Source organism: Ursus americanus, chromosome 15 (assembly GCF_024610735.1).
Source record: "Ursus americanus isolate L20-20 chromosome 15, mUrsAme1.1.p, whole genome shotgun sequence".
Taxonomy (NCBI): Eukaryota; Metazoa; Chordata; class Mammalia; order Carnivora; family Ursidae; genus Ursus; species Ursus americanus.
This window is the reverse complement of record NC_142141.1, coordinates 52,713,605-52,741,130: the sequence shown is the minus strand read 5'-3', so window position 1 is coordinate 52,741,130 and position 27,526 is coordinate 52,713,605. Positions and strand designations below refer to the sequence as shown.

The window sequence follows — 27,526 nt, the reverse complement described above, 5'->3', positions numbered from 1 at the left end:
ATATACAAAATGCTGTTGGCAGGGGGAGCATAATAATGATTTATACCCTTACTTGCTATCTGATATGAATATTTGCCTTGCCAAGAATCCAACTTAATATTTTGAGAACAAATCTGTATTAATTGAAAGGCAAAATTTTCTGTTTCAGGTAACATACACTTGAACTCAGTCCATCTTCCAACGTAATTGCAGAAACAGCATATGCAAATCTAACCATATTCTGAAATGGGAAAATAACTAAAGATAAGCAGCTGATTCAGAGGTTTGAAGGCAACCCCGTGTGCCCAAGAGAAAACAGAAAGTCAATATACATGTGAATAAACTACTGTTTGCTCCCTTTTTTCCTTTTACAAACTAATATTTCTTATGATCATTTTTAGTATTTTTCTCAAATGATGGAGTCCAGCTTCGAATGTTTCCCAAAATGGGTTTCATGGGAGAGTTCATGTTGTCTACAGCATTCCCGGGGAAGCATGTGGTTAATGACGTGCTCCTTTGCACAGCTCGCAGTCCACCGCCTGCTGAAGAAGAGAGGTGCTCTGATTGGTTCTTGGCATTCGGGCTCCATGAATGCAGTTTTGGCAGCCTGTCACCAGTGCCAAGGGCAGGGGATTAACCCGAACCTCTGTGGCTCCGCCCCCAGAGAAAATGGGGACCTAAGGTGTTATAAATCCAGCTGGCTTTTGAATTCAATATTCTAAAAATATACTAAGGGAAAAGACCATATTCCCACTACTCAGAGTGTGGGTACACTTACTAGAGTAGCCAGGAGGTCACTGCATCAAGTACTGAAAAATAGAAATGAAGATGTGAATATCAATGAAAACACAGGTTTTTCTACTTTTATGTTTTTCATTCTGCAATCAGGTTTACATGACAAAGTAAATGGGCAATTTAATTTAGCAACTCATTAATTCATTGATGGAGTCTGTTAATTCTAATTAACCAAAATTTAAGGTTTTGGGTATGGACCATTTTTGGCTTCTTTGCCTCAATCATTCAATCCTGAGTCGACTCAGATGTAAAACTGATTAACACCAGGGAATCAGTTCTCATGAAGACTTTTGCTCTCAGGTGAACACACGTGTGTGAAGAGAATGTGGGAGATGTTGTAAATGATAGTAGAGAAAGAATACGTAGATATAGCTCTTATGGCAAGAAAAGGGCTTCTTTTTTTTTTTCAAATTATACTTTTTATTTTGAGACAATTTTATTCTCTTGCAACTGTAAGAAATAATACAAACGGACCCCATTTATCCTTTAGCCAGCTTCCCCTGATAGTAACCTCCTACAAAGCTATAGTAACAATGAGAATACTGACATGGATACAATCAAGATATAGAACATCGTCTTCAGGAAAGTCCCCCATGGTGCCTTTCATAACCACACCCACCTCCCTTTGGGACCCACCTTAATCTGTTCACCCATGAATCTGCTCTCCATGTCTGTAACTTTGTCATTTCAAGAATTTGGGAAGTTTTTAGCCATTATTTCTTCAAGGAGCTTTTCAGCTCTTCCCTCTTTTTCTTCTTCTGAAACTCTGATGACATAAATGTTAGATATTTTATCGTAGTCCCACGTGTCCCTGTAGCTCTGTCACTTTTTCAGTCTATTTTGTCCTTGCTCTTCAGATGCCGTAGTATCTTTTGTCCTGCCCTCCAATTCACGGATTCTCTCCTTGGTCTCTTCCATTCTGCTAGTCAGCACACCCACTGAGCTGTCCCGTTTCAGTTCGGAAATTCCTGTTCGGTTCTTCTTCATAGCTTCTGTTCCTTTGCAGAGGCTTTCTGCTTTTTTCACTTATTTTAAGTGTTTTCCTAATTGTTCATTGAGTAATTTTTCTATGGCTGCTTTAAAATTTTTGCCAGGTAATTCTAACATCTGTTATCTTGGTGTTGGCTTCTGTTGATTGTCTTTTTTCATTTGGAATCTTCCTGGTTCTTGGTATGACAAGTGATTTTCCATTGAAACCTGGTCATTTTCATATCATATTATGAGACGATGGGTCATAATACAAAGTTAATATATAATGTTAATATATAAAGTTGAAAACAGAAGGTTTCCCAGTTGGAAGCAGAAGTTCAGGTTTCCCACTCATCCTCTGTTGATACTGGATGCAAGGGGCTCCTCCTTACTGCTGGGTGGTGTGAGAATTTCTGGTTCCCCATGTGGTCTCCACTGATATTGTGGTGGGGTTGCCCTGTGACTTCTGGCTGATGCTAAAAGTCCTGACTCTCCACTAGGACCCTGTAGATACTACTCTAGCAAGGAGGGGGAAAGCACTTGCTTATTCACTTAGTGACAAGGGCAGGTGAGTAACTTTCCAGGCTTTCTCTTGGCCAGGAAACCAATCACCACTCCCACAATTGACAAGCTCCCACTGGAAGCCCACATTTGGAATTTGGGTGAAACTGTTTCCCAGAGGACAGGAACTGGTGCTCTTAGAACAAGGTTGGAAGGCAGTGGGTGGAGGAAAACAACAGTTGCCTAATATTTGGGGGTAACTTAGAATGCTTACTTGTTTTTTGATCTTTTCAGTGATTACAGCCTCTTAAAAAAGACAGAGGGAGAAAGTGGAATAACATCCAAAGCTTTTTATCTCTGTTCAACATTCACTTCACTCAGTCTGCAAGTTTTTACTGAGTGATTACTTTGTGTTAGGAATTGAGCTAGATATTGGGAATACATTGGTGAAAACTACACCATCCTTTTCTATAAGTATACAAATCTGTATTAAAAGTTGGGGGGTTAAGTTTGGCAGCTGGGTAAAAAGATTGGAAATTTTGGTTAAAATCATATATTTGTATAATACCATAATTAAAAAATTAAAATATACACATGTGAATACAGCTCAATTTTTAGCAGGAACAGTTCCTTTCGTTTGTGTTTAACCATGTTTTCCCACACGCTTTTACAGTGGCTACAACAACATGTATTTCTATTTTATAATCAGAAGGATGTCAAAAATCATGTATTTTTTTTTTTAATTCTATTTGGTTTTAAACTGGAATTTCTTAAACAGGATCATCTCTGTTCCTCTTTCTAGTAGGCAATGAGCCTTGACAATATGTAGAGACTTTAATTTCAAAGTTGATAAATGAAGTTAGTCATTATAATTTACTTTTCACTGTAAGCATTAGTCTGATATTAAAGACCCTGGGAGGTAACCCAACCAAAAAGGGGTGACAGTGACTCTAAGATGAACAATGGCTAGGTCAAGATAGGCAGTGGCTCTCCTCTATGAGGAGGAAAGGATCTGAGAACCTGAATCCACCTGTCGTTTACCACCTGGGTAACTCCAGATGTTTAAATTGAGCCTCAGTTTCTTCTCCTGTCCGTTTCCTGACTTGTAGATCTCAAAAGAGGGACTGATAGCATCAGGAAGACAACAACGTATAAAAAAGCAAGTTGGTAGCTCTACAGCAAACATCAACATGAACTTCCAACGTTCCACTATGTTTTGGTGGTTTTACGTTCAACTAAGCCTCCAAAATGATCAGATTCAGGGTAGTTCCCTCAATGGTGGTGGAAAATCACAAAGACCTGGTGAGCAGAGACCTGCTTTGGATGAAGATAACCTAGATGTCAGCTCAAGTTTCTAGATTGGATTTGTGCTTTAAGGTGGAGTCTCTGAAAATGCATTTAACTCTTCCACATTTTAACACCCATCTATCTTATTTAGGGCCCACGCTGCAAGGGTTTTTGTTTTAAAAGATTTTAAAAGTAATCTCTATACCCAACAAGAGGCTCAAACTTACAACCCAGAGATAAAGAGTCACATGCTCTACAGACTAAGCCAGCTAGGCGCCTCCACAAGTTTGTAATTTAACTCAAGGGATGTGGGAAGCACATATTATTAGCCAGGCAGTATGCTAGATTCTATATATAAAAAGATGAATTAAAAATGCAGTCTTTAATCTCTTGGGACTAGGGCAGTTTCAATGTTATCAGAACAACACAGAGCTATTTAAACCTGTCCTTGAAAATAGATGAATTTGTGGTATTTTGTCAATACATGATTTCTCCTGAACAATAAACCTAGATTTCTGAATTTTGAAATATGTTTTATCTTTAAGAAAGAAAATTATTCCAAATTTAAGGAAATTACCCAACTAGAACCCCAATTTCTGCATGTGGTTGAAAGTCCTTTAAGAAATAGGTAATTACTAAAATTCGGTTCTCCATGAAGTTATTACAGATGCTTATATATTGTGCATATATAAGTATCATTATATAAGTTTAATGTAATTTAAAACATCTACTACCTATAAAGAGAAACTGGGCTGTGTGTTTGCCTCGCTACAAAATATTTGCGCCGTGAAGGTCCGGGTCTTCACAAAAATGCAATGTTATTAAATTCTAGGTATTTACATGGAAAGGGAATAAAACATTAAGAAGATTTCCTTTTTCTATTTACAGGAGGGAACACGAAAGGGCCATTTTAAGGCTCTATAAGTGCCATATAAATCTCCAAAAGAGGTTGTGATGTATTAAAGGATAACACCAACCACGAGCAAAGAAAAAAAAAAAAAGAAAAAGAAAGAAAGAAAGAAAGAAAGAAAGAAAGAAAGAAAGAAAGAAAGAAAGAAAAAGAAAAAAGAAAAAAAAATCATAGAAACGGGGAGAAAATACACTTCCTGGCTCTAAAGGTCTTAAAAGTTCTGAGCCAGGAAACCTTCCGCACCGGGGCGGGGAATGTCTTTGGCTCTCCAGTGACTCCCTGTTAAATTCCCCTTAAGTTTTCCCTCCCTCTCTCCTCCATTCCCCGCCTCAGTCCCCAAAAGTGGAAGCCATAGGAGAATGCCAACATATATACCTGACTTTATCAGACAGAATCAGACTCTGATGCCTGTTTATTTTAAAGGCCCCCACACCCAAAAGAGGCCGTATTTGCAGGCAAACCCAAGGGATTTCAAACGACGCCTGGAAGCTCATCTTACAAGTTCGGGCCAAGCCTGCAAAAGAACAATAGTAAAATAGAGCCAGGAGCACGTTCCTTCGCTCAAAGCGGTTCTCCCGGGGGCGCAAGGGCCTGCGCCTCGGCCGGGACCGGGAGCCGGTCCCGAAAAGGCGCGCTGCCCCTTTAAAAGGCCGCGCATCTCCGGGCCGGCCTTCCTCCCCGGGGCTCCAGCTGTGATTGACGCTGGGCGGCGAGAGGAGGCGCCTGGCGCTAACAAAAGTCCGGCCCGCGGGCGAGCAGCGCCGGGCCGCGAGTCACTGCTCGCTCGGGGCACCCGCAACAAGTGGCCGCCGCGCCCTCCCCGGGGAAGCCGCGGGCGCGCAGGGGCGCCGGGAGGAGGCTGCCGAGCCGGGGAGCCCCGGCCGCCCGCGCGGTTCAGCCCCACCGCAGAGGGATCGGGGAGGGCGGATGGGGACCCGGCGGCGGCGGCGCGGCGAGCCTCTGGGCGGCCCCGGGGCGCGGGCTCTCCGCCGCGCTGCGCCCGCTGGCCCGGAACGCGGATTCTAAGAGCGGCGGCTGCCCCCGGCCCCACCCGGAGCCATCGGGGGTGCCCGGCGGGGACAGAGCGCCCCCTCCCACTGGAGTGCAGGGGCCGCCCCCGGTCGGAGCCCGGCCCCGGAGCGTGGGGTATGCGCAGCTAACGGTCCCGTCGGGCGGGCTTTCCTCTGGTGGAGCGCGCAGGCGGTGCGCCCCAGCTATGGAGTGTCCGGGGAGACGGCGGGCATGACGGCGGCAGGATGGGCGCGAACAATGGCAAACAGTACGGCAGTGAGGGTGAGTGGGCCGCCCGTCCTCAGACTCCCGGATCGCGCCCCCCTCCCCTCCCCCTCGCCCTCCCGTCTGGGAAGGAAGGTTCTCGCACGCTACCGTGGCGCACCCCCCATTTGGCACCGTGTCGGGGCCGTCACCTTCCCCTGTGGCACTGAGTGCTGAAGTGCCCCGAGGATGCTTTCCCACCGTGAGGGTTTCATTAAGCAACTTCCCAGGTTGTCTTTGAAACGGCTCAAGTTGCCTTTCTGCCGTATTTTGAGCACATGTGCCTCAACTTTCCTTCCCTAAGCATCTGGGGTTTATGATGATGGTTTGGCAGATGGCGGAAGACGTTTTTGAAAAATAATGCCGTGAAAACTTTCCCAGGCCTTTGTGCTCCAGTCCCCTGGACTCTCCTGTAGCAGGAACAACTTCTGGAAGAAGAAGTTAAGTTTCCATTCTCTGCTCAGCGCCCCTGAGCTGACAGCTTCGTGAAACACCACCTATGGGCCTCGGGAGGCGAGGAGTGGCCGGGGGCTTTGTCTGGGCTCTCTAGGGGCTCAAGACGGGCAAAGGACCATCTGTTACGTGGGGCTGGAAATTGCACAGAAATATTGCCTGTCAAGTGGGAACTTGGAAGTTGGAGAAACTTTAAACTCCACCTACTCCTAAAAGGATGATGGATGTGTGGGTTGGCTTCTCCCTCGCCCCTCCTCCTCTTTGCATAAAACCGTGGTATTGTAACCTAGCTGATAAGCAGCTTGCCCCCGATAGGCATCCTGCATTGTCTTTTTCCGGGGTTCAAAAGTTAGGAAGGTTTGTCTTTCTTGAACTTGGCTGGAGGAGAGTGGAAGAGACGGGGTTGCTTTTATAGCCCGCCCCCAGAGGACAGGCGGTTACAAACGGGGTCCAGCGCCTGCAGACTGGTAGGAATGCAGAATGGCTATTCAGCATGTGGTGTTAGGGAAACTCCTATCCTCCTGTTCAGAACTTTGAGGTGTGGCCACAGAACGTGGATGTCTCTCCCCGTGTTTGTGTCTGTGTTCGTTCTCAGCACCTTGGTGAAATTACAGCAGGAATCGACCTTAAAAAACCGTTTCCATAAGAACCTTTTGTTTAAATCATTCTTTTCCAGATCACTATGTTTTGAATTCCATATACATATAATCTCCTTATTCTGGGCAGTTTCGTGAGAGAGATTTTTTTTTTTTTTTGTGATTTCATTAAAAAAAAAAAGTTAAACGGTTGTCTTTTTAGATAACACATGTGAAAATATGCCAACAAAGATTATTGGAGAATCTTGGACACTCCCCAGAACTTCTCAGTGTTTTAAAACTTGTGGAAAACTGAAAGATTAAGGCTTCTTACTCTGAATATTAAAAAGCTAGCAGGGAGTAAAGTGTGTGCTTGTCAATTGTGGGTGTGTATACATTTTGATACTTGAAGATGGTGGGGGGGGAAGGGACACCCCAAGAAGTAAATGGAGTCAGGGCCCTGTGTTCTTGAATGAAACCCCTCCAACACTCCTCTTAATCCTCTGCAACTTGTTCTTATATCCCACTGTTCTGGTATAGTACCGTGTGTGGTGTATGACGACTTCCTGTCTGAACAGCAGAGTTTTCAACCCTTGGGAGAGAAAAGGAGAGACAGAGAACTAATGATCTCCAGCTGTTATCCGTAAATGCTACCTCTGCATTTTCACTTCAGCTGAAGTGAAATTTTACTGGGATCAGATTTAGATACACTGTGGAACTTTTTATAGGGAAAACCTCTTGGGCTCAGCTGATTCAAGGGAACCAATAGGAAGCTTTGGGTGGTAACTGAGTTTTGGCTGGAGGGATACATTGTGTTTCGTGTTCAACTCTCTTCAAATGCTGGGAGATTCCTCTGTGATCAGCAAGGAAAAAATAGAGAAGTAGAAGGATCGTGACCTTCTCCATCCCCCCCAGTTACATTGGACTTCTCCTAAATAGGGTTATAACATGTACAGTTGACCCTTGAACAGTGTGGGGTTTAGGGGACCAGCTCCTGTGCAGTTGAAACTCTCAGTATAACTTTTGATGCCCCCAAAACTTAGCACCTAATATCTTACTGTTGGCCAGAAGCCTTACTGATAGCATAGACAGTTGATTAACACATATTTTGCATGTTATATGTATTATATGCTGCACTTACAATAAAGTAAGCTAGAGAAAAGAAAATGTTATTAAGAAAATCATAAGGAAGAGAAAAAAGATTTGCAATCCTGTACTGTCTTTTTAAAGAAATTTACATGTAAGTGAACCTACACAGTTCAAACCTGGGTTGCTCAAGGGTCAACTGTAACTGGCAATGGTCAACTTTGTTACAGTGTGTTACTAGATGGCCAAATATACGCAAATAAGCGCTTTGGAATTCAATGTGTCAGTGCTGTCTTTCTTATCAAAAATGTCAAATTTCAAAGAACGTGAAATCGACCCTTCAACATAGTATTACTATTAAGAAGACTGAGAATTAAGACAGTCTTAGTAGATTTGGTACAGTATAGGTATGGTTTGAAATTAAGATTTATTTCAAACCATACCTAAATTGTACTCAAGGGGGGAAATTATTAGTGGATGCATATCCATTGAATGCAGTGAGAGACCGCTCCACTCTAAAACATAGGGGTTTTTGCAGACTTTAACAATCTGCTCTTTAAGTATATTTTAGAGTTGACGCCATGATGTAAATGCAAACTGCCTTAATTTTGCAAATAGTGTTGAACTATTGGAATGTTTAAAACTTCAGTATTTCATATATAATCTTACATTCTCTTGCTCCTGGAAAACACCTTTTTCCTTAAAACAACAAAAATTCTTCCTGAGGCTTTCCTTAGCAGGTGCAGCAAGAGCAGAGATTTCCTATTCTGCGTACTCCAAGGACCAGTGACAGCCGCGCCACCTTGGAGCTCGTTAAAAATGCAGAATCTTGGGTTCTTCTTGGAACCGAATCATTTATCATGCACGTGTTAAAATTTGGGGAAGTTCTTGTGTTGAGCAGAGAACATTAATTTGGGAGTCTGTAAATTTGAGTCCGATTTCCATTTAGCTGCCGTGACCTTGCTCAGTTCTCCTGAAATCAAAAAAGACCTGAAGTCTTTCTTCTCTAGAGTGAGGAGAATTCCTTATTGATATTATCTACCAAGATCTAATTCTTGAGCGCACAGCCATTCATTTTATTTTGCTCTTTTAATGCCTTAATGGACCACTTAACAGAGATTAGCCTTGGAAGGTATGTTATAATAAATAGGGAAGTTAAGACTGTTATTGCCATGAAATCCGTAAGTGCCCCTCCCCCATTTTGTCATCCCCTTTTCCCTCATCTCTGTCTTCCTCACTTACTCCCTTCTCCTCTCCTAATTCAACCAGTCCTGAAATCCTGCTTTTCTCCCTAAATTCAAGGTATGGCTAAATAATGGGTGTTACCAAAGTGTTTTGTTTTCCTAAATACCTAGTGCCTATTCAGGTTAATGATTTAATTTGTAGCCCCCCCCCCCACTGCCAACTTGGAGTTTGCTCCAGGAAGTTACCATACCATTCCTGATCTTTAGATTTCGAGAAACATAAACGAATATCTAAATGATTAGTATGTCCTGGTAAATTCATTTATGGAGGAGGTCTGTTGTTTTCTCTTTATTTTCTTCAATAAGGTATAATTTTCAGCCTGTGTGTAGAAATCTGGAGAATGAGTTGGAGTGAAGCAAAACCATTATGACCATTAGCTTTGACTCCAGTTAAGCCAAATAAACAAATGTTCAAGTAGGAAGAGGCAGGCTGCTTTCCCTGCCTTTTAAGGTGTGTGGGGGGGCTTACCCTCATTTAGTGGTTTCATTGTTATGTTTATTCTACTCCAGCAGGTCAGGGGCAGTGTACACACAGTTAACAACTCCTTTGCAAAATCCTGGGTGTTGTTGAATTGGAGCTGATGAGGCCGTAGTGATGGGGTTTGACCTGTGGTGGCTCTGCTGCTCCAACTGGTGCCCTTGGCCCCTTTCACCATGTCAGACCCGTGCTGTCAGACAAGGAGAGCCAGTTACCTGGACACTAAATCATCACTAATCCATCACTACCTTGGGAAACATATCTTGGAATAATAATAATAATAATAATAATAATAATAATAATGGCAGCTAATGTTTATTGAAAGCTTACTATGTCCACCCATTATTCTAAGCCATAGACATACACGGACTCATGTAATCCTCATGACAGTTCTAAAGGCAAGCACGCCTAAGGTCCTCATTTTACCAGTGGAAAAACAGGGGCAGAGAGGATGATCATTTCTCCAGGTCCTACAGCTAGTACAGTGGAGTTGGGACTCAGGGCCAAGTCTGTCTAAGCTCAGAGTCAGTTGTTCCTTCATTCAACTAATGTATGTTGACTTCTTATTTCTTACTCTGTGCCTGGAACTCTTCGAGACAGTTGGGATGCATCAGTGAACAGATTAAGATCCTGTACTTGTCACTCTTATCTACGTGTGTGTGTGTGTGTGTGTGTGTGTGTGTGTGTGTGTGTGTGTGTGTGTGTTGGGATGGGCAGGAAGTGGAACAATTAACAAGTGTACATACACACACACACAGCAGTTCAGTAAACCAGGTGATACATTCTAAGGGACTGATGTCTCTGAATTAAAAAAATAATCAGATTATTGGGGATTGGGAGAAAGAGGGTGTTGCAATTTTAGTTAGAATAGTCACTGTTGACCTTATTGAAAAGTTGGCATTTAGACCAGGACTGAAAGAAAGTGGAAGATTGATCCTTGAGGGTCCAGGCGGCATATTGTCAGTTATTTGGACCCACCATGTTATGCCAAGGGGAATACTCTTTACGCTGGGGAGCAGAAGTCCTCCTTTGATGCAAGCGTCACATCACTAGTCTTCTATCCACAGCTACTGTGGAACAGAGTCAGTCTGGGTCACTGGGCATTTTTTTTCTTTCTTTCTTTTTTGCCTAGAGTCTTTGCAAATATCTTTTATCTAATTATATCAGATATTTTGTGACCGCTTTTGGGGGGGGGGGAAGCCTAGGACCTGCTCTTCATGCTGTGAAAACTGGGTATTGATTGCCTCACTGGTTATGTAGAGATAACTCCAAAGATCTCCGTAATTCTTAGATAGAAGTAGGTCTTCAGAAGATAAACCATACTGATTCCACTATTTGGTTCAAATCAAAGCATTAGCACACCTAATAAGACCATCTTTGATCTGACAGAAGGTATTTTTAGGGATTTGGGGAATCTTTTGCACATTTAAAACGGGAAAGCAAAGAGAGGGAACTTTTCTTTTCCCTTAGGAATCAACTCACACTAAAATGAATTCTGGATTGATTTTGAGTAATTAATAATAACTTTAGCCCTTAGTCTTTATCTACTGGTGTCTCTTTAGGTGTTAAAAAATATTCCCCCACTTTCCCTGGGGGAATTAATTCTCTTTCTCTCTCTTGGCATCTATTATATGCATGTGTTTATGTCTATTTAGATATATTTAGGTATTAATTAGAAAAACCTGGGGCTCCTGGGTGGCTCGGTGAGTTACATGTCTGACTCTCGATTTCGGCTCAGGTAACGATCTCAGGGTCCTGGGATCCAGCCCAGCCTTGGGCTCCTTGCTCAGCAGGGATTCTGCTTGAGATTCTCTCTCTCTGCCTTTCCCTCTTGTTCCCCCTGCTCCTACTCTCTCTCATATAAAAAATCTTAAAAGAAAAGAAAAATCTACTGATTTTATTTTCCTGCCTTCTGTGAACATAACCTCCAGCACCAAAAATTGGGTTTGATAAATGACTTGTGCCTATTTTCAGTGTAGTGAAGGACACTGACTCTACCTATAGCGTTTACTGTTACTTTTATTATTGCCCTAAGCGATGTAGACCTGCTGAACTTGAAGCAAGACCCTTAGTCATGCTGATGTCGAATGCCTCGAAAAAATGTTTTAACTTGGGTGTAAGACTTTTAATCAGTATTATTGGTTAGTGATACTTAATCAGAAGCTGCAAATGAACTAGAACCACACAAAGGCAGCATCTTCCTGAGAAGCTCTCGTAACACTCTTGTTCGGCGCCATATTTACTGTGAGACAGAACAGCAGGTCTTCCATGTAGTGACCGAGTCCCGGTCTTTTCTAGAATGTAGCTCTTTTCGGGTTTGGTTTGGTTTGGTTCTAGGTACAGAAATTTAGAACTCTTCTTCCACCTAATCATTGCATTCCATCTCCAGATAGAATAGATTTGCCCTAAGGAAGTTCAGTATCTGAGCAGTGAGGCAGGGAGACGTGTATTTTAGAACAGGAGAGAAGTCCTGATTCCAGGAGGGCCCTACTTCTCCAGTGTGCTAGGTGTGGATGTAAGTGGTGAGGGGGAAATATGAATAAGAATGGAGTTACTCTCTAAACAATGACCACTCTGGACAGGTTCTGCACTTCCCGAAAAATCTAAAGGTTGTTTCTAAGGCAAGAGCAACAAGCAGGTAAGTGAATGAGCAGTAGCTTAGACCCTTGGGAGAAACTAAATGTTTGGTTAAGAGACGTTCCCTAGGTGTTCCCGAAAATCCTCAGGTTCTGTTTCCCATGTGGTTTATCTCCTGGGAGGTGATTCCTGTGGGTTCTGTCGGTGAGGACCTCGGAATGTTTCAGAGAAAGGGCAGGAGTGTCTGACCAGCCTGGGTCCCTCCCCGGCGTGCTCACTGCCACAGAGGAGAAAGGGAACCCTTGGGGAGATGCTTCTACAATGTGCTAGTTCATAGCCCAGACACAGGCAACTGTAAACTTCTGACATGAATAATCATTAACCATCTCTGCATTTTCCTCGGTAATGAAATATAAACACATGGCTAACATTTTCCCCGTTCCATGGTTGAGGAAGTGTAGACTGTTTCTGGAGCCGTAAATCTCTATTAGGCCATGCATTAGATGTGCTCATTCTATCAATTCCTATTTAAATTTGAAACCAGTAACAAAATGAAAAACAGTTGTTAACACTGCATGAACTCATAATTGTAACGTTAGAAGCCTTGAGCAATGTGTAGAAATGTTATTAAAACATTTTTTGTTTGCTACCCTTTCTGTGGTAAATTCCTTTGCAGCATTTTTCAAGCAGATGTAGCAGTGGAAAGTGAATCAAAATTTCTAGAGAAAAATTTCAGGAATTTTTCTTGTCCTTGTGGATTGACCTTCTGGCTGTAAGTAACCCACTTCTTGGCAGGGTGGACAAGTCAGGAAAAGGCTACTTATGTGTGCCGTGGAACCTGTTGGCCCAATTGAGTATTTGAGTCAAATCGTGCTAGCATCTAGGTTAAGTCTGAGAGGAAGACCAGGTCTGACATATTCCAACTGTCAGAGGTAGCTAAGCGCCCAGGAAGGAGGAGCAGGTAGGAGACTGAGCGCAAAGTAGAAGAAGGAACCCAAGTACAAGGAGAGGGAAAGGAACAAATTCAGAGAGAGTGGGATTTAGGGCACTGATAGCCTCTTAATGTAAAGAACAGGATCAGTGGTCCATTCAACTCTGTTTTCTTAAAAATGTCTTGGCTCATGGAACAAAAGTGATTTTCATAGATATTAATATTACTAAGTTTATCATATTTTTGGTCATTTAATAATTAATTACTGAGCGCTCACTAGGTGCGACTTCCCCCTCCGAGCACTTTACACACTCTCGTTCTTGTAGTTCATGGCAGCCAGACACGTGGGTGCTGATGACCCCATTTTACAGCTGCGAACACGGAAGCTGAGAGGCTGGCCCGTTCCCAGGGCACACAGCTGGTGAGTGGCCTGGGCACGCCTGCAGTCCCTTGGTGGCACTGGAGTCCATGCCCCTTCCCACTGTGCCCATGACCTCCTCTTTCCTGATCCTTGCAGGTGCAGCCGAAATTTTTCCCAATCTTTGTTTTGTTTGTGTGTCTCAAAGAATTGCAGCGGCCAAGAAGCAGCCCCTAAAGACAAATGGTGACAGTTTTAGGGATTAGGAGATCAAAAATAGAAGATGTTTTTAGCAGGAAACTCTCAACTCATTTTACCTGGCTCCCCAGGGCCCGATTCCCTGCTCATTAGGCAACAATCTGCTGACAAACTGGCCGGCTAACTAGGGTCTATAATAACGTCAGCACGTGAACTAATTAGCATATTCTTTAGAGTCTGTGGAGTGTAAAGTAGAGCCGAAAGGCTGTCCTCCTGATTCTCCAGAGCCCTATGTACGTTTCAGTGGTCTTTGTGCTGGCATAGCCCTTACCTGGGATAGTTTTGGCACCTGCTCACAAACGAAGGCTGATGGAGGACTAAGAAAGGTACACACATTTTCTTTCCTCCCTAAATAGTTGATGTGTTATATCTTATATTTCCCTCTGGTTTCAAAACCAAGGATTTGAAACAGCTGTTAATATGGGGAATTACTCCAATATGTACTTGAGAATTTGCCCTTCTCTTTTGCCAGCTCCTGGGAGACTTCTCCATAAGTATGTCTATGCAATTGCTTTGGAAACTATAAAGCGTTTCAGACATTAATCTTATTTATCATCACAGGAACTGTGGGAGGGATGTCCGTCATTATCCCCAGTTTATAGGTGAGGAAACCGAGGCCTTGGCAGAGTAAGTGACTTGCCTCGATTTTACACTGAAGATTAGGTGAGGTCATTTTGATTCTAAATTTAGTACACTTTCCGCAGTACCGTCACTTTCCCTTAAGTGCTACAGGAAACAATATAATCATCCTGGAGGAAAAGTTATCGCCAGGCATTCTTGACACTATTTTAAATTGCTTGCACCCCAGGATGAAAATGGGGATCTGTAAGCATCCATCTTTTAGTCTCCTTTGCAGCAGGGAAGCCCGGCTTCCTAGTGGTCATCTCCGGCCACGGCGTGGGGCCGTGGCACCCATGGGAACAGCCTCGTGGTGATAAGATGATCATAAAGAGAATGCAGAGGGAGTTGTGAGATAAATGTTCACAATGAGATGACATTATTGGTTAGAGAGGACTTGCTAGTTCATAAAACTCAGCCAGGGCTTTGAGGGACGTTTGCCTCCTCTGAATACGTCTGCCGGGGATGCTTTAGAGAAAGTTGTGTCACTGCCTGGGAGATCAGAGAATCACGTCTGAAACTGGGGACCTTGGGAATCACGGGATTCCTGATTCTCTTCCATCTTCTGTGTCCTTTGCTGTCAAAGAACCACGTTTCCCTGAGGCCTTTGGACGTGCGGAGGGCCTGGGGCAGGTCTTTCAGGATGAGTTGATATCAAGTCACCAAGGTTCTGTCATTGTGATAGGAAGTCACCTCGTTCATTTAGTTTTTAATTGCTTTACTTTCTGTTCACAGTCTTCTAGTTTAATCTCAATTTTTTTCTAGTTCCTGTTCCTTCGTATGTGTTCATTGTTCATCCTGCACGTGCCCACCCTGATGGGACCGTAGCTGCTCATGTAGGAGGTTCACGATACATTATTTGTTACATAATTAAATGAACATGAATCTGTAGCCATGGTCTTTGTTGGATCTAAGAAAAGCTTATGAAACCTCATATTTTCAGTGAGTATTTCTTAGACTTGGACATTCTGACTCTAAAAAAAAAGTTTTTCTGGACATACACTTTCTTCTGAGGATATTCTAACTTGGACCTTTATTTTTAACAATGTAGTTCCATCTTATGGGTGAAAATAGTTTAACTTGTGTATTTAAGGAATGATGAAATGTGTATTTTTTAGTATTGCTGAAGATAATTGTTGAAGGCTTTTCAGTTTCACTGTAGTATTGTCATCTTAACCATTTTCAATGATTAGTATCGAGTGGAACACTACGGTGTATTTATTGAAAAGTATATTGTTTGGTAATATTTGCTTAAACTGACTTGGAAATTCATTTTATGTGACAGTTTAAGCAAATCGTTAACCTAGAAAACATTTCTAAAATTTGATCTTTAAATTAATAAACCATCCCTTTGGCTCTGTGTTCTCTAGATTAAACTTTCCTAGGGTTATGAATCTTTTTAAATTCATTTATTGATCTACTTCGTGCTGAGTAGATGTGTTTTTATTTTGTGTCTCTTTTTCTCCTTTTTATTATACAAAATAGAAAAGTCATTATGTGTGTCTGATGTGATTGGAATGACTTCTAGATCCTCTGCCTCTGGCTTCCCCTATTACTAAATCAGAAGTGAAATAATCAGTTTGAGAAAAAAAAAACATTATTGAGCTGTGTGTGGTATATGGATATGTATGTGTACTTGAAACTATAAACAATTCTTTTCTATCAATTTAACGAAATCTATTCTTCTTTACACCTTTTTTTTTTCTGTAAGTGGAGAGAAATACATATCCTATAAGGAATTTAAGAAACATAATTAAAATTAAAATGTCATGTGTTTCTTTAATATTATGGTATGTTAGAGGAACAGCTTCCAACAAAAGGTCACCATAAGAATCAAGCTAAAGAAGAAGCAAATAGTCCAACACATGAGCTTTTTGAGATGGAACTTGGGATGAAGGTGGCCATATAGAAATGGTTCCGTGACATCATATCCACTTGGAACTGTATGTTTAAGTTTGTTTACCTGAATGAATGTGTGTTCGGCTCAGATGAGTGGATATAATATCTCATTGGTGGGAATTTTACGTGGCATGCCACTGAGCCTGGCTGACATTTGTTTTGAAGTGGCAGAGTGTAAATTCAGAATCATAGGCGACATTCATGTGTTCATTTTTTGTTTTTTTTTCTTTTTTTTAATTTTTAAGATCAATAGCTACTCCATTGGTTGGAAAGATTTGTGTAGCCCCGTTTGGACAATATATATTGTGTAGACTGGTATGAAAGTGAATTTCAAGACATGACATTTCTGTCCTGAACTCTTACTCTTCACATTTTATTTTGTATCCACTCTGCTTATTTAATTATATTTTAATAATTTTCTCTATCTTCTATCTCTCTTGAAAGGCCTCTCCTGTTGATTATCCTGTGAGTTTGTTTTGAGACACAGTGTCTCCTTGGGGAGTCTTTCTCCACTCCTAAAGCCGTAACAACATGAACTAAACAATAAAAAGCCAATTCCCTCCCCTTGGTTGTGCTTCAAATAGTCATTTCTTTGATACGGGCTAATAAAAACAGGAAAAGGATCATTTTTAAATTCTTTGGTTGGGGTTGCTTTACTTCCAATAAGGAAAATTGCCTCACAAGGGGGAGCATGGGTAATAAAGACACAAGTAACTGAGTAATTGTGTTCAGTCTAATGTCAGAATCCCCAGGCTGCTGCCTGCAAATCTGATTTAATCTAGGGATTGCTGTGTGTCCACTGTGGTGTGTAGATTGGAGTTTGCTGCTGCTACTGATGTCTCTTTGCAGTTACTGAAGATGAATTTCAGATGCTACTGGAGATTTTTGATATGGGCGGGTTCTTTTTTCCTTAGTAATGTTTGTAAGTTAACAAAAGGGCTTTGGATGTTGGCCAAGAATGAAGTATGGAATACAGTCATGGATACTGTAATGGTGGGAGTGACCGTCCTGATCCTTACAAACAGAGAGAGGCACAAAGAAATGAACCGGCTTTGCCAAAGTCATGCAGATAGCAAGGCGATAGGACACTCACATTGATTTTCTTAGTCCGGCTGTTTCTTTTTAATCCATTTCTTTCTTCCTCACCATGCTGCATGCCCTTTTCTTCTTACTTCAAGACAGCTGGAGGTGAATGTCCTGTCTGCTCTACCTCCCTGCCCTGTAGCCCCTGTGGTACTGGCCCTCTCAGACCCTCGGCTCACAGAGTGTTGGCACTGATGTCGCATAGCCCAGTGCCTCTCTAGAAATTATTGTCACGTAAGGCAAAGGAGCAGCCCCCATTGCATGACTAATTGAGGTGGGGATACCATTTGGGAGAACTTGGAAGGGCCCTCTGAGGTCCAAGGTCCCCATGCACTTGGCTGAGACCGGTGTTGCAGCTTAATGGCACACAGACCAACAGGCATCTGTGCAGTCTGCCGTCTTTGCCTTTCCCAAGTGTGATCCCAAGGGTATTCCCAAGAAACTGCACGGAAAATCAGCACAGAGGCTGTTTACCAGGCAACTCAATATAAGAAAATGGGGAAGCTGGAATGGGATTGCATGCTGGCAGTGGTCAAGGGCAGGATGGCACTGCTGGGAAGATCATCTTCCTGGGACCCCGATGGTCCTTCCAGGGGAGTCTCCAGCTGAGAGGTAAGAGACTGGCACCCGTTTTCTGCTTGGGGACCTAGGCTCCTCCTTTCACTGTATAGATTAGGAAAGCAAGCCCCATCCCCTAAAGTGACTTGACCAGTAGCACATAGCTAGTTGGCAAAGGAGCAAAAACAAGCTTATAGTACCTGTCTGCTGCTGTTGGTGCTGTTTTTGAAGAGCCATTTTGGAATTTGTTCCGAGCCGTTCTGCTGCTATAACTCAGAGTTGACTGCAGATGGGTCTAGAGACCATTCATCTCTCTGATCCATGTGTTCAGCTCTGGCACTGAAATCAGACATCTCAATAATTCCTGCGTGGCCTTATTTTGCTGATGGTCTACTATTCTTTGACGAGTGATCACTGAAGCTCACCACAGTTGGTAGTAGAATAGTGAAGAAGAAGTAGTGTAGTAGAAACAGATGGTCATAGTTGTTTTTGCCTGAAATCAGCATTTCGTGTTAACTGGCTATTAAGAGAATTGGGAAATTGGCAAGGCTTATTACATGATAGACCAGTGGCAAGTACACATTCATTAGACAGATGAAACATGCAGCAGTGGGTTGAAACAGTCATAAGCAAAATGAAGAATGACTACAAATTAATATGTAGTCTCATGATCATCCTAAATAGTTTATTAGTCATTTTATTATGCTCAAATACTATTCCATGGAGGTTATCAAACTATTATAAGCTCAGAGTCACTATGATCCTGAGAAATTTGGAAGTAATTGAAAAGCAAATTATTAGTTTATTATTATTGCTACTACAAGGATTCAGATTTTATATAGTTTCCCTGGCATAATTAACCAGCCACTCTTCCTGAAAACATTCTTTGACTCCCATTGTCTGTAAATTAAGTCACAATTTGTTTTCTTTGGTATTCAAGGCCCTATGTATGCTGTACTTTCTCTCAGGCTTTCTCTTCTGTATGCACTTCATACCTCAGACAAACTGGGAACCTCAATGTTCCCCAAACATATCATTTGTTTTCCAAGATTTGTGTCTTTTGTCATGGTGGTCCTTTTCTTCTGGGACTGTTCTTCCCAAATGATTGCCTGTCAATGAAATTTTCTCTGATTTCCCTTAGATACATCTTTGGTTATAATGCGTAACCCCTTGCTGTGAGGAAACATGTCAGGTATTCCCAACCAGATTTACTCACTCTTCCTTCTGAACCACCATGGCATTTTATTTGTATGGAATTCTTATGTCCTATTTTGCATTTAGCTGCTCTCTTCTCTCAAATTCAGTGAGTGTCTGTAGGTATCCCTGTACCCAATCTGTGCTAGGTAATGCGAGATTGAAAAGTACGAGAACTTGATCTTCACCTAAGCGGTCTGCAGTCTAGTGAATGGGACTTCAGAAAGTGCTAGAGGAGCCACGTATGGACAAACTAAAGCATGTGACGGAAGACACAGACCGGGCCGTGGTGACCCTCGGGGGGCGGGGGAATGTTCACAAGGACTTCGTATCTGAGAGGACCTAGGAAGATGAGTTAGGGCTTGCCAGGTGTGGCTGAGAAGGAGGTAGATGGAACAACAGAAGGTCAGACAAAGAGGTAGGGTCCAGCGGGTGAGCTACAGGGCAGCAGAGCGTGAGCCGAGTCGAGCCTCACACCTGGACAGGTGGGCAGGTTTGCAGGGCCGTGAAAGCACTGAAGGTAGATCGCAGGAGGAGTCTGGCACTGAATGTTTGGTGATAGCAGCCTTGGACAGATTTACAGAGATCATTGAGAAAGTCAATGGATTACTCTTCTCCACTTCTTGTGTTTGTTTCCGTGTGAAGAGAGCATCATTAATATAACCCCTGCCTTGGAGAACTTACCTGGTTGGTAAATTTGGGAGAAATAAAGTCAACATCTGAGCTGCATTCTGTTTTCCTTTGAGAGGGAGCTGCCCTTGAGGGAGCAGCTTCTCTGGGGGGAAGCCTCTTGAATAGAATTCCATGAGTAGACTAGCTTTGGTCTCCTGCTTGCCAGCACTTGGGTTCAACATTATTAGCCACTTGGCTGTAGACCTAAAACCACAACCTCTGAATAGAGTTCCCAGAAATAAAGGTACTGTTTTTTTTCTCTGTCTGCCACTCCTTTTTTTTTTTTTTAATCATTAATTTAATTTGTTTTGGACCTGGATGGGACAAAGTGGTGCTATTCATTGAGCCCCATTGAGACCCTAAGAGCAGCGCACAGTGTGAGATGGGAAGAAGAGCTAAATGGGAGCAGGTGAAAACCTGAATTACGGCAGGAGTGTAATGATTGAAGAGGATGATGCGGGGTTCAATAATGAAAAGAAGGTAGAATGAACAGGACTTGGTGACTAATGGGCTGAGGGGATAAGTGAGTTGGAAGATTCTAGAAGGACCCTGCCTTCTGGCTCGGTGGTTGCAGGCCACATTAGTTCATATACCTTCACTTTCTGATTGACCTGAGTTATCATTGAGTTGGCTCTTCATGCCAGGACAGTTAACCCGGCCTTCCATTTCTCCTAGGTCATTATCACCCAGGATGAGGGAGAATTTCTCAGGGACTGATACACTTGGACATTTGTCCATCTAAGCTGTTCATTCTTTTATTAATTCATTTAGCCAGCTGATATTTATGGATTTCCTTCTATGTGTCAGTACCCATCTTGCCTTGCCCGTGACATCCAGTGATGAATAAAACATTCGCTTGTCCTCTGCGAACTACTCAGAGTCTAGTGAGCAAGCCAGAGACTCACAAGAGAGGGAGTGGGTGTGGGTGGTGCACGGTGCTGCTCAAACAGCTTTGGAGCCAAACAGCCTGAGTTAGAATCGGGACCCTGCGGCTTGCAAGACAGGTGACCTCACCAGAGCCTTATTTTTAAGGTCACCAAGTCAACATCTACCTCAAATGCTACTTCACACTTTCTAAATTCTCCTGATTTGGCCCAATAAACGAGTGGATTGGCTTTGAGTAAATTCTGCCAGAAACTTAGAAAATTGAAAAAAAAAGTTATTTTTGGAATTCATTTTTAAAACAGGAAATTCCTGTCTCTAGCTGGAAGGAGTTGTCACAGGAGCGACGTTAAGTTACGCTCTATTTCTCCCTCTTTTGGACAATCCCTTCAGAGTGCACTTGATGGAAGGAAGTTAGAATGTGGTTTATTTTTTGGTGAAGTTCTCATTTTTGAGTTCTCATTGCATCAGGGATCTGGAAAAGAGTCTGAGCTCTCTTATTATGATGGCAATTCTAGACATTCCTAAGAAGTGGGGAAAGAAGGTGTTTGCAGCATTGAAAGACAGACCTGGTATTCATAGGGAATGACACGCTGATTTGTAGGTTTTCATGCCATTTCATACAAATATGGACTTCTTAATCTTCTAAAATTGGTGGGGAAAATCCCATTGTTTCCAGAGTCCTTGATTCAATGTAAAATACTCTTCACATATGCAAATTGTGTGTGTACACGTGTGTGTATCTATGCGTGTACCTAATTGTTCCTATTTTAGTGGTTACAAGATCAAACCGTATGCTCTCCACCAGATTCTGGCACATTTATTTGCTATGATTTTAGTTCGTCCCCCGATGCCCCACAGCACAGGAATTGGAAAAGGTAGCTGAATTCGAAGGTGGTACAGAAGTAGTGATCTGGGCTCCTAATGGGTAATACCTGCTTTATCTAAAATTACTGTTACTTAAGAACAAAAATGCCCCCGTTTTGTCCTGGAAGTTTGCTTTTTCCATAAATGGAGAGAAATAACAGTCTCCTTCTGTAAAGAATTTAAGAAATACAATTGAAATTTAAGTATCATTTGTTTCTTTAATAGTATGGTGTCTGTCCTACAAGAGGATGTGTGATCTGCTCTCACTGATGTCAGAGACCCCTGTGTTTTAAAGCTGGAAGGGACTCTAGCGATGACTTGGTCCAGTGCTCTCCTTTGGGGACCAACAAGAAGCTCGGTAGGGAATGTTTGAAAGGACTCAGGCAAAGTCCCGTATGAGATACGACAGCCAGCCAGGTGGCTCGTAGCACAACAGGCCTAGATGTCGGACTTCCTGGGTTTCAAACTGGCTCTCCAGTTACCAATTGGGTGATCTTGTGCAAGTTGCTTAACCTCTCCGTGCCTCAGTTTGTGCATCCAGAAAATGGAGTCAGTGGCAGTTTTCCCCTCTAAGAGTTGTCGTGGGTTACATTAGTAGATAGGAAGTCATAGTGCCTGGCACAACAAATTCTGCTTATTGGTCTACGATGATCCACATTTCATCAAATCTAGGGTACAGTGACGTCACTGGTTTCTTGATCTCAAAATGCACGACTGGCAGGTTTCACAAAATTACAGCATGATCTGCCGCAGCGAATTGAAGGTGATATTGATTGTCCCATGAAGGTGACATGGACAATGAGGGGGTGGAGCTTAGAATATGAGGTAGAGCGCTACTGTTCTTATTTAGCTGACTTAAGGCAGAGTTGGAATTAGAAACTGCGTCTCCTAATCCCGCCCTCAGTTCATTATTCCACATTATACATCTGGGTAATGTTTTTGTATAAACTGCAGTTTTAGACACTTTCACTTTGGGAAAGAAAAATTTTAGCTGTTTATTCTGAGCACACAGAGCCTTCTCCTCTTTGGACGATGTCATTTGACTCAGAACTGTTGCGACACTTAAGTTTTGTGGCTCCGAGTCCTACAAGAAACCAAGTGTGATGCTTCTATCTTATTGCAGAAAGGAGGCTAAGAAAATGCCCGAATTTCCTGGAAAGAACGAGCCCCCTCTCTCCACACGTCCTTGCAGACTGAAGGGTGACATTGCCCTCTGTTTGCTCATGCTTCCTGTTTGGATCGGTTAAATCTGTAAACAATGATAAACGTCTTTATGCTGAGCAAAGATTCAAATTCATCTGCAGCTTTTAATCATAATTAGAAAATACTGTTTTCATTGCTGGTGAAAGTTCATCCAACAATGGAGGCTGGGGTGTCCATATGTTAAGATTACTGATCAGCTCACTTGGGGGCAAAAACCGTGTACATTTTCTAGATGTCTATGTAAATCCCCGCCAGAGTGCCTAAATGAGGGCTTTTGTGAATACATTTAAAACTTTGGGCCAGACTTTCTGTCTGATTTGCTCCTTCATTACTGTTTTATTATTTGTCCTGCTCTAGATGACCTGCCCTCTCTCCCTGCCACTGCCCTCAGTCACCCATGGTCCCCTCTCTCTTGCCCTCACCCCCCTTTACTCCCCCGCCCCACACTATCCTAACACTTTCTCTCATTCTGTCTCTCTGTCTCTCCAAAGTTTATATTTGACTCTGGGCTGTCTGCCTGGTTTGCTTTATTTGTTTCTCATAATTGTATTTAGAGCCTCCGTTACATGTTTCAGATGGAGGTTTCATATGACGTTTTGTCTCCTTTGTAACACAAGTATTTTCCTAGAGTTTTGTAGTGTTTTATGATACACATGCAAGCCTGACCGCTCCAAAGTGGAGCTTTACAAAGCGAGTACCCAAATTGATGAGAAGGTATTTTAAATATCCCTAAATTAAGTTTTTGCTGTCCCAGGTCTCTGAATAATGGAATAAAAGCAATAAATTCCTGGTTAGGCTTTGTACTTAGCTCTTCAACAAAAATAATCTGCTGAGTTTAGTTGTATGGAACATAAACACATTGATGATAGTGTAAAAGAATCCCGGGTGTCCTTCATATTGCAGTGTAAGCTCGTGTCAGCTTTAAAATGCAGGTACGACTCTAAACACTCTCTCCTTTAGTCTCAGCCCGGAGTCTATTTCTTCTTTGAGGAAACTGTGCTTTGAGGCCTTCTATTATTCTGTAATGCTCTAGCAGAAACTCTAAGCTTTAGAAAGCGGATCTTTCTATGATGATAATGGTTCTTTCTAAATGCATTCACACGTTTAGATGTTCCAGACACCGCATTGTCCAATCGAGTAGTAACTAGCAACTAGCCATATGCGGCTTTTAAAAGGTCAATGAATTATAATCAAATACAATATAAAAATTCAGTTCCCCAGGCACACTAGCCACATTTCAAGGGCTCAGTCTCCACGTGTGGCTAGCATATTGGGCAGTGAAGATACGGAACATTTCCATCATTGAGAAAATCCTGCTGGGCAGTGCTGTTACAGAGGATTTAAGTTGGAGTAAATGGCACTCACCAGTAGATTTCACAGAGTTTATTAGGGGAAAACTAAGCTTCTTTAACAAGATGACAAAAATACAGCAAATGAAAGAATTCAAACAACCTTTCCTAAAATATCCAGGAGGTGAGCAGTCCACATTACACACGGGGCTCTTTTCTGTAAATCGTATGTGAATATGGTTCCTTCCATCTTTTTGGCTCAGCATTCCCATGGCATCATCAGTACCTATGTGTTCTAGTTTCAAAGAACAGAAAGAATGCCAGGGTGAGTGGCTTTCTTATAGGTTGACCATGACCTGGACGTTGTTGATGTCAATTTTGTTCACATCCTGTTGCTCCAAATCCATGGATACCCCCCACCCCCCTGCTGCAAAGCGAATCTAGAGAAGGTGGCCTATGGCTTGGTGGGATGTGTTCAGCTTAAACTATGACTGGGAGTCGGGGATGGGGGAGAGGGGAGGGAAGAATGGATTTGGGGGAATAATCAACAGTTCCTACCACATGAGCTAATGTTCACTAGAGGGATTTGATATTTAAGGTGATGGTTTATTTGCCATAGTTAATTTGAGTGTTGGGAGAGATGATATGAGGACTTAATTCAGGTATTGCATGGCTTTCAGCTTTTACTTGTTGTTCTTTAAGCAGATAGAGACATAAAACTTTAGTAAGCTAGAGTAGAACCTTTTATACACCTGGCTTTATTTTTGTGCCAACTGAGTAACCTGAGTGTGTTTGTGGCGTGGCTCAATTTTGACTCTTATGTGGAACCGCAGAGCTGTGACTCCCTGAACGCCTTTAATGCTAGGCGGATTTGGGGGTTGAAAATATTGACCCTCTTGCTACTCGAAGCAAAGGCTTGACGAAGGCAGTGAAATATACTTCAACAGAATGGACTTGTATGGGCCATTCGTGTGAGTAAATGATGCTTCCTTCATGGGAGGTGGAAGAGCTTGTTTCTGTAATGAACCAATAAACCTCTTCTAGAGAAGCCCAAGACATTCTTTTCAAATTAGTGGAATTATATTTTACTTTCCTTTTTCTTTTTTAGAATCAAAATGGGAACTGTCTTTTGTCCATCTATGTGTGTGATTTCTCTACTACTTGCTGTTGACGACCCCTCTCTCTCTTAATCCAAACTGGTAGGATTATGTCGTGTTGCAGTATACTTTGTAGAGATCGTGTTACTGTCTGTGGGTTATAGATTGGAACAGTAACTCATGCAGTTAATTGCTGTGTGTCGACACATGCCCTTTTCTTCTTATTGTTACTAACACACTGGATTTTATCTTCTCAGGTGGTGTGTTAGACTATTTTATCCATTTATCATAGGAGATTAAAATGTAATATTCATTTCAGTTCTTAAAAATTATGTTCAAGATTTTACCTCATCTAACCCAATCTTCTTTAATTACTTACACATTGACCTTAGTCATAGAATATTGAAATTTACTGTGTACCTAGCACTAAATTAGTCCTTGCATACCGCCATTTTTCTCTCCCTGCCTATCCCAACCTTTGCTAGGACATGAACTATATCAAACTTAATTTTTTATGCCTCCTCCACTTGCCATTCCCTCCACAGTATGGAGCTATGCTCAAAGAAAGCCTTTGTTGGGTCTTGTTGGTTCAGGGTCAAGAGTGTGCAGTCTTTGATAAATTACTAACTCTCTAAACCTTGGTGTCTTCAGCTATAACATGGAGGTGCTTTTAATAAGAGTTTCATAGGCTTCTGTGACGATGACAGGTTTTGTATGAAATGTTAATATATCGGTTGGTATATAGTGAGTGCTAGCTGCAAATTATTCCTGGTTGTTACTAAAACTAAACCACGTGTGCCTGAATATACTTGGTGAATAAGTCTGTTCAGTATCGAATAGGCAAATCCATCTTTTTATGGTGTCTATTTCTAGTCAACACTAGAAATGAAGAGTTTTGGTTTCCTGACAATTCTTAACATATTAATAGAGTTCCCCATTTTAATATTAAATGATATTGCCCTCTGCCATTAAAAAGTATTTTCAAGTGAGAATGAACGCTTCTTGAATAATCTGGTTTAGTTTGTTAAGGGTAGACTCTGTGATTGAATGCTTTTCCCACAGTCTTTATTTTTCTGTATCTAGCACTTGGATAAAAAACATTTCTGAGAGAATTCCTTGAGGACAAATTCTGAGGGACAAACACTTCTATCAGTCAGGTATTTCCTTGGCTAAGTTGAAAGGTAAAGGATTTAATTAAGGCTGAATAAAAATCATCCTTTCAAAAGCCTTTCTGACCAACTGGGACCTAAACTGCTTTGTCACTAAAAATTAAATTTCAGTGGCCATCGTCCTTCCTAATGGGCTGCATTTCCAGCCTTGTCCTCCAGCATCTACTCAGCATTTGGCTGTACCTTCCAGATCTCTAGCCAGAGAACAAAGAGGTTTGGATCCTCTGCCTTTAGAGGGGAAAATCAGAGTTAAAGAAGAACTTACTTCTCATCAATGTTATGTAATCACATGCATCCAGAGCAGACGTTGTAGACGTGAGTGGGTTCAAGAGCCACTTAGGGCTTCACATTGGCAGAATTTTGATGATTGATTGGACGTCAGAATAAAAGCGTCCAGGCATCTCTGACATTTCTGATGTGGAAGAATGGTTGAATGGGGGTGTCATTCTCCCGTGAGAGGAAATGCAGCAAGAGGAGTACAGTTGGGCATGATAATGTGTTCCAGATTTGTGGAGTTTGGGGGTGACTGTGGGATGCCCAAATGGGGGTGCCCAGTGGATATTAGAGTCTGAAGCTCAAGAAGAAATCTGGGTCAGAGAGATTTGGGAGCCCCATCCCGTAGTTGAAATCACTAGATTGTGTGAGGTTGGCCAACAAGCGCGTCCCTTCGAGAATGACACTGTAAGGCTGATGCAAGCCACACTTTCGCCTTAGTGCTCCACATTTTGTGGCTGTTCCATAAACATTTGGTGAAAACAACAGAAAAACTGATTGGCTCATGGGGATAAACTGTTTTCTCATTTTGGCTCCATAGAAATGACAAAACATTTTTGTGGTAGGATAAAGAGGGTATGGTGTGTGGTTATGAGTGGTATTAAGCATTGTTTACATGCAAGGAGCTGAGGGAATTTATGAATGATTTTCAGAGAGCCCACAGAGACTTGAAATTATATACAGAAATGGGTAAAGGAGCCATAATTTTTATCAGATTCTCAGAGTCGTGAAAATAGTTGAATAAATGCGTGTTATCTTGGAGGCAAGTAAAGGGAATAAAGATCACATCAGAATCACTCAGAAAGCCAGAAAAATCACCTACACGACGAGGGGGTCCAGCTCCTCCATGCTATGCTTTTTCGCCCCGTGCCAGTATTGTACAAGACTGGAGGAATTTGGGGGTCAGGAGTTTCATGGTGTGGCTTGGCAGAATCAAAGGCCAAAATATGATTAATTCTGGATGTGAATAATCTCAGAAGGACAAGGAATGTAGGGAGGATTAAGGGTAATTTCTAAAAACTGGCTACTTCCTTAGCCAGAATATT

At 42.2% G+C, this 27,526-nt stretch overlaps 1 protein-coding gene across 1 annotated transcript in view; it reads left to right on the top strand.

Moving 5' to 3' along the window:
• The first annotated feature begins 5,180 nt into the window (after positions 1 to 5,180).
• FBXL7 (F-box and leucine rich repeat protein 7) overlaps positions 5,181 to 27,526 on the top strand; it is a 376,485-nt gene continuing 354,139 nt past the window's right edge. Inside the window, exon 1 of the mRNA XM_045787161.2 lies at positions 5,181 to 5,734. Within this exon, the coding sequence (XP_045643117.1) occupies positions 5,698 to 5,734 (37 nt within the window). The 5' untranslated portion in view covers positions 5,181 to 5,697. The remainder of the gene's footprint in view (positions 5,735 to 27,526) is intronic.